The 14,012-nt window shown below is 40.7% G+C and overlaps 1 protein-coding gene across 1 annotated transcript; it reads left to right on the top strand.

The window, feature by feature from the left end:
- The first annotated feature begins 1,966 nt into the window (after positions 1-1,966).
- Positions 1,967-13,847, top strand: RNF139 (ring finger protein 139). The gene is made up of 2 exons (XM_053929410.2): positions 1,967-2,524; positions 11,661-13,847. Exons 1-2 carry the CDS (start codon positions 2,344-2,346, stop codon positions 13,469-13,471), a joined length of 1,992 nt encoding a protein of 663 aa, XP_053785385.1. The 5' UTR covers positions 1,967-2,343; the 3' UTR covers positions 13,472-13,847.
- Positions 13,848-14,012: the final 165 nt, after the last annotated feature.

Below are 14,012 nucleotides of genomic sequence, written 5' to 3'. Positions count from 1 at the left end.
TCAGTTTGCTCCTCTCTAAAACAGAAATAATAATACCTGTCAAGCCCTGGCCCGTGTTGTGTAGTTGGAGTGTCTTCCCGTCAACCAAAAGGTCGTGGGTTCAGTTCTGGTCAGAGCACATGCCTGAGTTGGAGGGGTTTGGTCCCCAGTCCGGGCATATATGGGAGGCAACCTATCGATGTTTTTCTCTCATCTATGTTTCTTTACTGTCCTTTCCCTCTTTCTGTCCGGGAAAATCAATAAGCATGTCCTCAGGTGAGAATAAAAAAAAATAAATAAAACCTATCAAAATGAGGCTGATAGAAAAATTTAAATAAAATGTAAAACCCTTAGCATAGTGCCTAGTGTATACTAAGCACAGATGGCAGTCACTATTAGTGGGGGATAACAGTGGAAGGTGGAAGATGGGAGACTGGAGTAGGGAGTTTGGGTGTGGGTTCAATCGTTCTACCACACCTACCAACATCCAGGGAAAGGGGTCTTGGAGTTTTATAACCCTCCTGCCTTATGGGGAGTTAACTCGTAGGGGATAATCCCCCATCCACAGACCGTACACAGAGTGGATTGCAGAGTGCAGCTGGGCTAGGAACACAAGTGAGCCCGGTTCTTGCTTACTGTTTATCCCCCTGAATCTGAGATGGCAAGGTCTACAGTGCAGACTCAGACCTAATGTACATTCGTATTTGCTGGTGAAAGAAGAGAAAGATGAGGATGGCCAGATTAGTATATTAATTATATGGATGGGCAAGAAAGGAGGAGGGAACTTTTCCTTTACCATCTTAGGTTCCAAGGCTGAGCCCCTGGTAATTAACTGACAAGAGAGAGATTAACAAGAGAAAAACAGTTTCACTAAGTCATGAGGTCCATAAAGACTTGGGATAAACTCACTGATGAGTAACTCAAAGGGGGTGGCTACAACCTGGGGCTTACATAGCACTTTAAGAAAGAGCAATACATTTGTAGAGAAGTGACAAGACAAAGGAAAAGGGATATAGGCTTCTAGAAGGTAAATAAATGTATAGGGGAAACTAGTGGAAGATGATTAGTAAGGTTATAGTGGGTGATTCAGAGTATGAGTCCTCTTTCAGGTGAAGGAGAGGGAGATACCTTTACAGATGCACATTTATGTCCTACTTTTTAGGCAAAAGTGTTTGGGGGTGGTGGAGGCAAGAGAGCTTTTGTGTATGTGTCGGGGGAAGGGGTTTCAGCTATCTCAGTTGTCTTCAGCTCAAAATAATCCTGTGTCAAAGTGGCATACTTTGGGGTGGCATGTTCTGATCCAATTACTAAAAAACGTAATAAAAGTTTGGCCTCTTATGCCCTGGAGGAAAGAAGGGATTGCCTCGGCATGGTTACCTCAAAGAAGACCAGAAATCAGAGACGGAGGTGGGTTCTCGCCCTTAAGTCACAGCAGCCCTTGATATCAGTAAAATGTGGCTGAGGAGTGTCCTCAGTTCTGTCCAATTTGGGAGGAGGTGGTTAGGGTGATGTGCAAAGGGATGAGGGGTCTGTGTCTCTGGGTAGCGCCTGCGGCACTGAGCCCAGAGCCACAAACGGCGGCCGCTCCCCAAAACGCACGCAGCTGCGTCGTCTCGCAGGTATTTTCCCGGAATGCCAGCCTGGCCTCCAGCTGCGATGGGCTAGGTCTGGCGGGCGGCGCCCTTCAGCTTTCCTCCGCTCAAGCACCTTTGAACCAAGTTCATGAGACGTTTAATGGGCTCAAGTAAAACAACAAATTCCCGCCCGTGGCAGTAGGGAGTCCCTCGACTGTGCCCACCTCGCGGTAGGTGAGGCGACCACCCGGAAGCCGGAGGGCGCGGCTGCCCCAAAGTGCTTGCGCCACGGGGCGGCGCCAAAGTCGCGAAGGCCAGCGGAAACCATGGCAACGCTTTGAGACTTTGCCACGCCGTGCGTGATGACGACACGGGGAGCGCCCTAGCTCCGTATTATGACGCGGCAGCGGCGCCGTCGCCGCGGTCTCGCGTGACCGCGAGCGCAGCCTCTCAGCCTTGCAACAGCAGCAACGGCCGAGGCCCGCGGGCGAGGTCAAGATGGTGGCTCCGCGGGCGGGGGAAGCGGTGAAAGGAGGAGGAGCCGGACCTTAGCCAGCTGAAAACACCGACACCCAGAGGCTTCCCGGAAGCCGCCGCCGCTTCCTCAGCCACCGCCGCCGCCTGCTCCAGCTCCATCTCGAGACGCGAGTGGGCGGCGGGGCGGGCCGGGAGAGACAGGAGAGGAGGGAGGGGCGGAGTCGTCCGCCGCGGCCCCGCCCCTGGCCGCCGTCCCGGGTCCTGCCCCGTGCGGCCCTCCAGGGCCCGCCCAGCCCCGGTGTGGCAGCGGCTTATGGCGGCGGTGGGGCCCCCGCAGCAGCAGGTGCGGATGGCCCGTCAGCGGGTTTGGGCGGCGCTCGAAGTGGCGCTCCGTGTGCCCTGCCTCTACATCATCGACGCCATCTTCAACTCCTACTACGATTCCAGCCAAAGCCGGATCTGCATCGGGGTCCAGATCTTCCTCCGGCTTCTGGGTAAGGGCGAGGGGGTGGCCTGCACCCCGGGACGGCTCTGCGGCCGGAGACGTGCCTCTTGTGCGCAGGCCGTGGGTTGTGTATGCGAGTGTATGTCAGAGAAAGTGTGTGTGAGATTGTGTGTGCGTGACAGGATGCGTGAGTAGGAGTGTGTGAGACTGCGAGAATGAGAGACTGGGACTGTGTGAGACTGCATGCGTGTGCGCGCGTGCAGTAGTGAGAGGGAGAAGCGGGTGCGTCCCCCACAGGGGCGTCGTGGCGGGCTGGGGGAGGGAGGGTGTGACACCAGCATCGGAACCGGCCGCAGAGCCGCGCTCCCAGCGAGGCGGCCTGGATGTGCGAGCTCGCGGCTCTGCCTGCTTTTCTCTTGGGGAATGAGAGCTGGCTTGCACGTCCCGAGCGACAACCTTGGGAAAACAGCCACTCGGCTCGCCCCTATCTGTGTGTGACCTTGGCCCTGTCGTGCTAAGGCCTGGGCCTCAGTTTCCTTCTTTCCAAAATGCAGAGTACGCGCATGTTGTCACTTTTGTGTCCGCGGGGTCCACATGATGGTGAAGTGTCTGCGGTAAATGACATCCAAAAAACGAGAGAGGCAGGGTTTCAAACGTCCAGGCCGTGAAACCATTACCCAAAATCTTCATAACGAAGGCGATATTTATAACGAGTCCTAAAATGTTCCGTGAATGAAGTGGAGGTATTTAAAGAAAAAACGTGGCTGGAGAGTGATGAGACTTTTCCAGGGGAGGCTTCTGAAAGTCAGTTTTTGTTGCATATGAATGGAGTGTTGAAAGCAGCTTCTTTTTCACTCCCCACCTTCACTTGCATCACCAGAATGAGAAGCATTTATTGTAACAAATTTTTTAAGTGATTGAAACTTGGTAAATTTTGTTGATGAAGTAATTAAGATTTTAATAGGCTAGTGCTTTGAAGTGTTGCTGCGCGCTGCTGATACCGAGATCCTTACCAGGCCTTTGTGAATTAGGAGCCATCTGTTGCTGCTTTATTCTGACAAAGGAATTGTGCTGATGTTGAGTTTTGTTCTTAGTAATAAATAGCAATGTTTACATGTCTGGTACTTCAGTTTTGCAAAGCATTTTTACTAGTACTATCTGGCCTAATATTTAACCTTCAAAACTCCCTCACAGGTGGGTGGTGGTATTCTCATTTTGCAAATGAGAAAACTGAGGGTCATAGAGGTTAAGTTCTGCTTTTGATAGATAACAAATACGTGGTTGCCAGAGCCCAGACTTAAAGATCTCCTGACATCAGCGGTGGTCCACGTTCCTCCGCAGGACAGCTTCAGTCCACTACAGCCTGGTAGCGATCACATGCTAGGTCTGAAAACCAGCAGATGTGTACAAGCTGTTCTTCAGCACAAGGCTTATCAGTAACCCACCAGCTGCCTCACAGGAGCCAGTCCTACTACCGCCGTGAAAGTGTAGTGCTCTCAGCTGGGGGAAAAATGGAGCTGTGTGATTTTTGTAATTTATGCAAATATCAAACACCTGAAACTGACGTGTTGCGCACCTAATATAATATCATAGTATAATACTGTCAATTCTACTTTGATTAAAAAAGAACTAGCTAGCTTTAATATTTTATACTTAACATACTTTTAATTCTGACAGTAATGGGTTAATGTTAAAATGAAATTAAGAATGGGGCTGTTGGCCGAACAAGCCACCTGACTACTCAGTGGGTGTGATTTCAATTTGGAACCTCACTTGAAACATCCAACCTATTTTGTTGCCTTGGACAAATCTTTCCAAATAATACGTGGTCACAAAAATCAATAATAAAGTTCATTCTTAATAACAATTAAAAAATAAAGAAATGGGGGGCTGTTGGGAGGGCATTTTATTCCTGTCAGAAGTCACTCCTGTGCAGTGACTGGCATGGCTCAGTGGTTTGGGTGTCGTCCCCCAGAGTGAAGAGTTGCTGGTTCAGTTCCTGGTGAGGGCACCTGCCTGTGTTGCAGGCCGAGTCCTAGGTTGTTGGGTTGGCGGCTGTGAGAGGTGAGGATTGATGTTTCTCTCTTTCTCCCTCCCTTCCCCTCTAAGAATAAATAAAATATTAAAAAAAAAATTCATCACGATCATAAATTAGACCGACAGACTGCCAACCCTGCCCCCCCCCCCCCCAACAAGAGAGAACAGAAGATAACAGACTTAAATGCAGTGGCTCTGAGTTGAGCTTCAGGCAAGGGAGCTTTAAGGAAAAGGAGTATTTTCCTTAATTAAATTAAAATTTGTGGTTTAAGAACATTGAACAAAGTAATCTGGTATTTTTTTTGTACCCTCTCTGCTTATTTTTAAAAAATATGTTTATTGATTTTAGAGAGGAAGTGGTGGAGAGAGAAACATCGATTGGTTGCCTTCTCGTACAGGCTCTGACTGGGAATCAAACACGTGACCTTTTGGTCTAGGTCTGCCCGATGATGCTCCTACCACCTGAGCCACACGAGCCAGGCCCTTATCGGTACTTTGTATTTTTTAAGATTTTATTTATTTATTTTTAGAGAGAGGGGAAGGAGGGAATAAAAAAGGAGACAACCATCTTTGTGAGAGAGAAGCATCCATGGGCTGTCTCTCATACAGGGCTGACTGTCTCTCATACAGGGGACCGAACCTGCAGCCCAGTCATGTGCCTTGATCAGGAATTGAACCCATGACCTTTCGCTTTGTGGGATGATGCCCAGCCAACTGAGCCACACTGGTCAGGGGTCTGTACCTTTTTAAAGATAGACTGTAATCACAGCTCTCTCACAGGGTGTTCAGGACAATAAAAGAGATAGGATGTAAGCCCTTAGTACCTGGGACCTAGTAAGGGCTATTTAAGTGTTAGCTATAGTAAGCTTGCTAGCTTTTTTTTTTTTAAAAAATTTAATACTTCAATTAAAACCATACTGTTAACAGATATTTTGGTCTTCTGAAGGCATCCGTGAAATGTTGGTGCTATTTATTTGAAATTTTGCTCTCAAAATATTCTCTGGGTAAGACTTTATCAGAAATACAAAAAATTTTCCAAATCTGTCACCTGGCTGTTCCTTACATTATGCATGTAATTATTAATTTTTCAATTTGTAAGTGATAAAGTTTTTAAAAACCTGGCTTTGGTGCTAAAAAATTCATTCTGAATGAAAGAAAGTGTCTTTAAGTATTTTAAGGCCCATTCAGTGAGGCATCTTCTGATTTTTAAATTGACAGGTTTTGTGTAAAATATATCAAAGGATAGTTAAAATTAATTGTTCTCCTTGGTTATTGTTTTAATTGTAGACCTTTTTTATAATTTATATACTGTTAATTTATAAATTTATTAAATACTATTTATAAATTTATATACTGTTGTATCTAAATCTCAAAACTTGTCAGTCTGACCTGTTTCTTTAACATGATATAAAAATGGGCATCTGAAGAATATATTTCCCTTCTGCTACAATAAAGTACTACAACTGTACTTTCATTTGGTGTCAAACTAATGTGAGAATTTCAACAGGTTAGAAAATAAAGCATATCATTTTGGAGATCCAAATAAAATCTTATCACAATATACAGAATATTTAAGAATATTAAGCTATTCTTAGGAGGCGTTAAATGGTAAATGAAATGCAGTCCAGTACAGCATAATGCTGAATTAGCAGATCTGATTCCAAGGCAGAAAACGCAAGCATAGGAGTTTGTATTAATAGTATGACTCATATAATGATAATTCATTGAAGTGGAAAGTCCTTTTTAAACATAAAATAAAATTCAGAAATTACAAGGAAAATTTTAATAAATGAAAAACTGTTATGACAAAACTCTTAAAACAAGTCTTAAAAATAGCACCCTGAGAGAAAAATACCTGCATCAGATGACACTGCGCAAGTCTGACTCCGTCAATAAGAAAAACTTGTACTTCCAGAAAAAAATGGGCCCAGGGTGTAAGCAGTTCATGATTAGTGAAATGTAGATGGTCAGTCAGCCTCATTTATGATTAAATAAATACAATCAAAACAAAATGTTACCACTTAAGATTGGTGAAGAGTTTCAAGTCTGAAGAGAAACTAGTCTGCCAAAGTCTGGGGAAGTAGTTCAAGTTACACAGTTTTGGTAGGCTGTCACCTCTGCGTAAAGCCACCTGGCACTATCAACTGAAATTCATTCCTTTTGACACATTTCATTTCTAAGAATTTGACGTAAAGATGTAGAGTACAAAGACTGTGGACAAGGATATTCACTGCAGCATTATTGGTAATAACAAAACAACAAATTGCTAATATAAATGTCTATTAAAAGGGAATCTGTTTATTGTATTCGGTTTAGCCACACAATAAAGTTGTTGAAAAGAACGACATATAGTAATTTTAGTGCTGTAGAAAGAACTCAGAAAACCTGTGGCGTGAAGAAACAAAGTGAAGTAGTTGTAATTATGACCGCATAAGGACAGACTAGGTGTTCTGAGCAGTACCACTATAGACATTTTGGACAAGCTAATTCTTTTTGGGGGGTTGGGTGGGGCTGTTCTGTGAATTGTAGAATTTGTTTTTTTTCTCCTCACCCAAGCATATGTTTTTATTGCTTTTAGAGAGAGAGGAAGGGAGAACCACCAATTGGTTGCCTCCTTCACAGGGACCAAATCCACAACCTAGGTATGTGCCCTGACCAGGAATCGAACCCTCAACCTTCTGGTGTACAGGATGATGCTCCAACCAACTGAGCCACCTGACCAGGGCGAATTGTAGGATTTCTAATGGCATCCCTGTCTGCTACTCATTAGATACCAGAAGCACACCACTTCCCCCAGCTGAAATTGCCAGAAATGTTTCTAGGTATTGCCAGATGACTCCTGGGGGGAGAGGGGGAATAAGATCCTGGTTGAGAACCACTGGGATACACAAACAGACCAATAGCACAAAATAGAGCGCCCAGAAATAAGACTGCCCATGTATATATACAAACTTCATGCGTTTCAGAGGTAGAATTGAAGTATGTTGAGGTAAATACAGACTCTCCAATTAGTGGTCATTTTAGGTATCCACATAGGAAAAAACAAAAAGTGATACTGGATCGCTACCCTCATGTCACTATATAAACAGTTCTAAGTGGATTAATACCTAGATGTGAAAAGCACAACTTAAAAACTTTTAGAAGAAAATAAGGGAGAACATTTTTTTTTAACCTTAAAGTAAGGGAAAAGTTCTTCTAAAATATTTATAAGCAAATCTGTAAAATATTGATAAATTCAATGATGTTAAAATTAAAAACCTCTATTAATCAAAGGCAGCATCAGAAAAGTGAAAAGACCAGCCACACGCCTGTAGATGTTTGCATTACAGATAATTGACGAAGAATTTGTAGTCACGATATACTTTTTATATGTTCATGACTCATTAAAGGAAATCAACTCCATAAATGGGCAAAGAAACTGGCAATTCAAAGAAACATGAATGGTCAATAATTTGGAAGATGCCCTCTGATAAGTAATCAGAAATGCAAATTTTTAAAAGGTAAAAAAGCAACAAGAAAACCCATTCAGTAGGATCCTCTTTGAATAAAAAGCAAAAGAGAATATGAGTTTATGAATGTGTTTGTTTATGCAAAGCTTGGTTTATTCTTCATTTACTATTAGTGGGGACTGACTTCAAAAATCATGTTCATATTTTTTAAATAAAAGTGTGTTTAAAATCTTAGTTTACAAGCAAGATTTTAGTTTTATCTTACCAAGAAACTTAATACACCCTTTTTTAACCTAAAATGAGAGTGTGATAGAATTTTATTATGCTATAGTTTATCCAGTATACCTACAGATTACCATTTCAAGTATTTTGCCTTGTCTTGCATTTCATTTGTTGGGGCTCCCTTGGAAGAAAGGTAGTACTAACATTTATTTCTGGGCTCCATCTTTATTCTCTACAGCATTGAAATGTTTTTCCACAGCTTGCTTTATATGTTTTAAAGGTATCTAAGGTAGCAGGAGAGTTGTAAATACTATGTCATGTTTCCTTCTAACTTTGGTCCTAAGTTTCCAGAGAAGGTTAGGGTATTAATGGAATTTCCACATAAAAGAGTTAAACACTTTGTTGTGTAGTATGTTAGGGGTTTACTGTTTTTGTTCGCTTATTTTTGGTAATCCAAATTGTAAAGGCCCTGATACAGCTTCAAAGCTCCTGAATTGATTGATACCTGTTTCTTTTCTTACTTCAGAAACTTCAGTGAAACTAATCACGGGAAAATTGGATCCCTGAGTTATGATATCAGTTAATCCTATTCTCCAGTGTCCTGAGATGGTTTTTCTTTATAAAGCATCTTTTATATGTAGCTTTGATTACTTATGCAGGTAACTCTGAAATGCTAGTAAGAACCACTATCCCTGGACTTAACTTTCCTAGGTCCGTAGTCCCTAAAGGCCAGGAGAGAGGGAATGTTGAGACTTGTTACACAGGAAGTTGACATTTTTATTCTCCCTGTAAAATGAGAGCTGGTTCTTTCTGCGTCCCATGTGTAGGACCATGAGTATAAAAGAAAAATTTAAGAACCCCATGTGCATGCAAACTTTGGATAAGAATTAAACAATTTTATACTATTCTTGAAACATTTGGTCGTTTAATCATACCATCTTGAGGCTATGATTTTAGTCAAGAAATAGTATCAGGCTGTTACTTGCTAGGACACATTTGAACTTTGTGTTTATAGTCTCACTACATTATTTGTCTGCTACATCCTCTTCTCTCTTCTTCCCTTGGTATATTTGTATAAAGCAAAATGGCACTTTTTCTCCATATTTCTAAAACCCGAATCATTCATTCCTTCATTTGTGTGCCAAAATAAGCTTGATGGGGGAAAGCTATTAGACTAAAAAGGACTGGTTATAAATTACCACAAAGTCATGAATATTCACAAATAAAAATTATTTTGCCACTTTGTGAATAGCAAGTTGATAAAAATAGTTTACAGTCCCTGCTTGACTTTCTCCCTTTTAATTAGTATAAACTAGAATTGAAGTTACTTTGGTTTTATTTTGACTTATTTTAGATTAAGTTTTGTTGCAGGAAAATAGTTTTTCTATGTAAGAGAAAATAAGATATTCTAATCCTGCTCAAAAGAAAAGCTCATTTTCTATTGAAAGGGCCTACACGCAGCTATCAGCTATTTGGGAGATTATTAGTGGCCAGCTTGCTCTGGCAGTCAGTCAGATGGTTTTTATGCAGAAACTGATGTGTCTTCTAGGTAATTGTCTCCTCTGTTCTCTTTTTCACAAATAACATGCCAAATTGGCACAGGATGAATTTTAAGTTCATGGGCATAGTCATTATTTAGAGGAACTAGCTTTTTTACATGTAATAGATTATGAAATGCCTCCACTATAATACGATTTTTTTTGATTATATGCTGAAATAGGTGGGTGGATGGCTATTTAATTTGTTGTCACTTTTTCTATACTCCAAAGATCTGGTTTCTTAGCTTTGTCTTATCTGTTCATAAATTTCAGTTTCCAAGTGGGCTGTATTTTGTAGTTGCCTTTAAAAACATAATCCAGAATTCAACAGAAACATTTAGTTCCCCAATGAATAGCAATTGCTTTTGTTTTCTACAAAATATTTTTGGATCCATAGATGTACAAGGTAGGATTCTTGCTTGTTAGCAAGGACATGGTGATAACTCCAGTAGCAGGTAGTATATGAGTATTAGGTGATTCACCAGGTTCTGCAAGTAGGCTGACAGAACAGTCACTATCAGAGAAAGTGAGTTTTTAAGATGGATAGGATTTGAACAGTCAGGGACTAGGGAGGTTGGCGGGGCCGTCACGCCAAGCAAAGTTCCAGCACAGCTGCAATTAGAGCACAGAAGGGTTGTGCTTGAGAAAGAAGTCTGGAGCTTTGGTATGTGCCTTGAGAAGGAGTATTACTGTAAGGCCAGTTGGATCCTTGATTGCTAGGACAAGTGTAGATTTTGGTTTATAGTAATCTCAGAGCTGCTGCAGTATTTTGAGCAGAGAAATGAAGAAAGGCATGTTGGTGATGGCTTGTAGATGGATTTGGACAAGGTGAATTTCTAGAGACTAACAAATAGGTTGGTATCACTGAAAAAGGGGAGATAATAGGTGTTAGTAGAATTTGGTGACTAATTGTCAAGTTCAAGGGTACAGGGCTGGAAGGTGCTATTAAGAAAACAATAATGATACCTTTAACTGGAATTGGAAATCACAAGGAAGAGCATTTTGAGGCAAGTTAGGTTTTAGAAATTTAGAGTGTTGCAGTTGTAATGTACAAGTGGTACTAGATGGATATTTGGATGTCGTTTCCATGTTGAAACCTTGGATGATAATGTTTATTGTAATCACTTAAAAATTTGTCAGAGCACAAAGGAAGATGGTACTAGATACACATCAGACCACACATTGGTTAAGTTTGGATTATGGAGGGGGAGGATTTATCATTTTTAAAATTTTTGGTTTTCTGAATGTTACTTTTGTAATTTGAAGAATAAAAGGGGCTATTTGAAGAAAAAAGCTTGAATAATGTATAGGAAAAAGGGAACTTGGAGAACACTTCTGAAATTTGCAAGGAACAGTGTTTGGGGGCGGGGGGCAAAATTGATTTTGGACCCAGGGGAGAATGTACAAATTTAAGAAGCAGGAAAAATAAGAGCCAGCAGGAGTTCAGTGTGGGGAAAAAGAGGAATAAGATATAAGTATAAAACTTAAAACTTGCTTTTCTAAAGAACATTTTTAAGAAAAGAATCCTAAGATTTAATAGGAACAAATGTTCAACATTTTGGTTATTTTTAGTTCTAATCTTTTTGTAACAGAATTACTGACATGTTCTTTAAAGATGTTAAAACTTGTTAAAATGCATGTATCACTCCAAACTCATCTTGAAGGTAATTTAGTAATAATTTGGTGCATGGGTATATGGCACTACTTGAATTACTTTGGAAACTAGAATTCTAGTTAAGATTTTAAGAAGTAATGTTTTGTCTGTTTTGTCGAACTGACTTTTACAAAACCTTTTATGACCTTTAAGCCTTGTCTTGAGGCTTCATGTTTATAATTTTGAAAATGTTTACATTTCTTAATTATAGGAAGACTAACTCTTAATGGGTAAACATTATTAAAAATGTTTCATTCAAATGACCTTCTTTTTCTTTTTTTCCAGGTATATTTTTATCCAGTGTTGTTCTGATACTGTCACAGCGATCACTTTTCAAGTTTTACACGTACAGTGCAGCCTCTCTGTTAGCTGCAACTTCAGTGTTGGTAAATTATTATGCTGCTTTGCACATTGACTTCTATGGTGCCTACAACACATCAGCTTTTGGAATTGAGCTGCTTCCTCGCAAAGGGCCCTCACTATGGATGGCACTCATTGTTCTACAGCTAACACTTGGAATTGGATATGTCACACTATTCCAAATTCATTCCATCTATTCACAATTAATTATTTTGGATCTCTTGGTTCCTGTAATAGGCTTAATCACAGAGCTACCATTACACATCCGAGAGAGATTAGTTTTTACTTCTTCCTTGATTCTTATATTAAACACAGTGCTTGTCTTGGCAATGAAACTTAAGTGGTTTTATTATTCTACACGGTATGTTTATCTTTTAGTGAGGCACATGTATCGAATTTATGGATTACAGTTACTAATGGAGGACACATGGAAGAGGATTCGTTTCCCAGATATACTGAGAGTATTTTGGCTAACAAGAATTACATGTCAGGCTACAGTGTTAATGTACATTTTAAGGATGGCAAATGAAACTGATTCCTTCTTTATTTCTTGGGATGATTTCTGGGACCTCATTAGCAATCTTATCATTAGTGGATGTGATTCCACACTAACTGTCCTGGGCATGAGTGCGGTAATCTCCTCCGTAGCCCATTACCTGGGCCTTGGAATATTGGCCTTTATCGGATCAACAGAAGATGACGACAGGCGGCTTGGCTTTGTAGCACCTGTTCTATTTTTTATTTTGGCTCTTCAGACTGGTTTGAGTGGGCTACGGCCAGAAGAGAGACTTATTCGCTTGAGTAGAAACATGTGCCTTTTGTTTACTGCAGTCCTGCACTTCATCCACGGAATGACAGACCCTGTACTAATGTCTCTCAGTGCCTCTCACGTGTCATCTTTTCGTAGACATTTTCCTGTGCTCTTTGTCTCTGCTTGCCTATTTATTCTTCCTTTTTCACTCGGTCGTATTCTTTGGCATCGTTATGAACTAAACACATGGTTGTTTGCAGTTACAGCATTTTGTGTGGAACTCTGCTTAAAAGTAATCGTTTCTCTCACTGTTTATACACTATTCATGATTGATGGCTACTACAATGTCCTCTGGGAAAAGCTTGACGATTATGTCTACTATGTTCGTTCAACAGGCAATATTATTGAATTTATATTTGGAGTAGTAATGTTTGGAAATGGGGCTTATACTATGATGTTTGAATCTGGAAGTAAAATTCGGGCTTTTATGATGTGTCTACATGCATATTTTAACATCTACTTACAAGCAAAAAATGGCTGGAAGACATTTATGAATCGTAGGACTGCTGTTAAGAAAATTAATTCACTTCCTGAAGTAAAAGGGAGCAACTTACGAGGAATAGGTGATGTCTGTGCAATCTGCTATCAAGAGTTTGCATCATCTGCTCGTGTCACACGGTGTAATCACTATTTTCATGCACTTTGCCTTCGGAAATGGCTGTACATTCAAGATACTTGTCCAATGTGCCATCAAAAAGTATACATCGAAGATATCAAGAATAATTCAGATATACCTAACAACAGTGGATTTATTGCACCCAATGAAAATCCAGAGGAAGCTGTAAGAGAGGCTGCTGCTGAATCTGACAGGGAATTGAATGAAGATGACAGTACAGATTGTGACGATGATGTTCAAAGAGAAAGAAATGGAGTGATTCAGCACACAGATACAGCAGCCGAAGAATTTAATGAGGACAGTGACTGATTAAAATAGCATTTACTAATCATTGAGGTTGTTAAATTTCAGTTCATCCAAAATGGAGTTAATATGCTTCACATCAGTGTGTAACCAAGCACAAAAACAGTATCAGTGTTTAATCTGTGAATGGTTTTCCGTTTACTGTGATGTGCTACTGTAAATATACCTCTTTAATTACTTCTGGTCTCTTTGGTGACCTATTTAAATTTGTGTACATTATTGTACATAGAATAAAATGTTTTCACATTTTTATGACAAAATTTGAACAAATAGCTTTTTAATAGATGTAATGATGATATGGTGCGCCAACTGTGCCAAAGATTCCTCAATGAAAGTGTGTAATTCATCTAACTCTGGCCCCTAGTGTTTCTTTAAGATGGGTGGGAGAATGAAAATGCAAATCAGAGGAAACCACAAAATCAAGGAAATAAAATAATTTTATAAACTAAGGGAAAAGTAGGTTGCCAGAAGTGATCGAGACTTTGAAATTTTAGTGTAGTGCTGTGGTTGAGCTGAGTTTGAAAGTCCAGACTTGGAGATTGTATGA

This window comes from Desmodus rotundus, chromosome 8 (assembly GCF_022682495.2).
Source record: "Desmodus rotundus isolate HL8 chromosome 8, HLdesRot8A.1, whole genome shotgun sequence".
NCBI lineage: Eukaryota > Metazoa > Chordata > Mammalia > Chiroptera > Phyllostomidae > Desmodus > Desmodus rotundus.
This window is presented reverse-complemented; position numbering and strand designations above follow the sequence as displayed.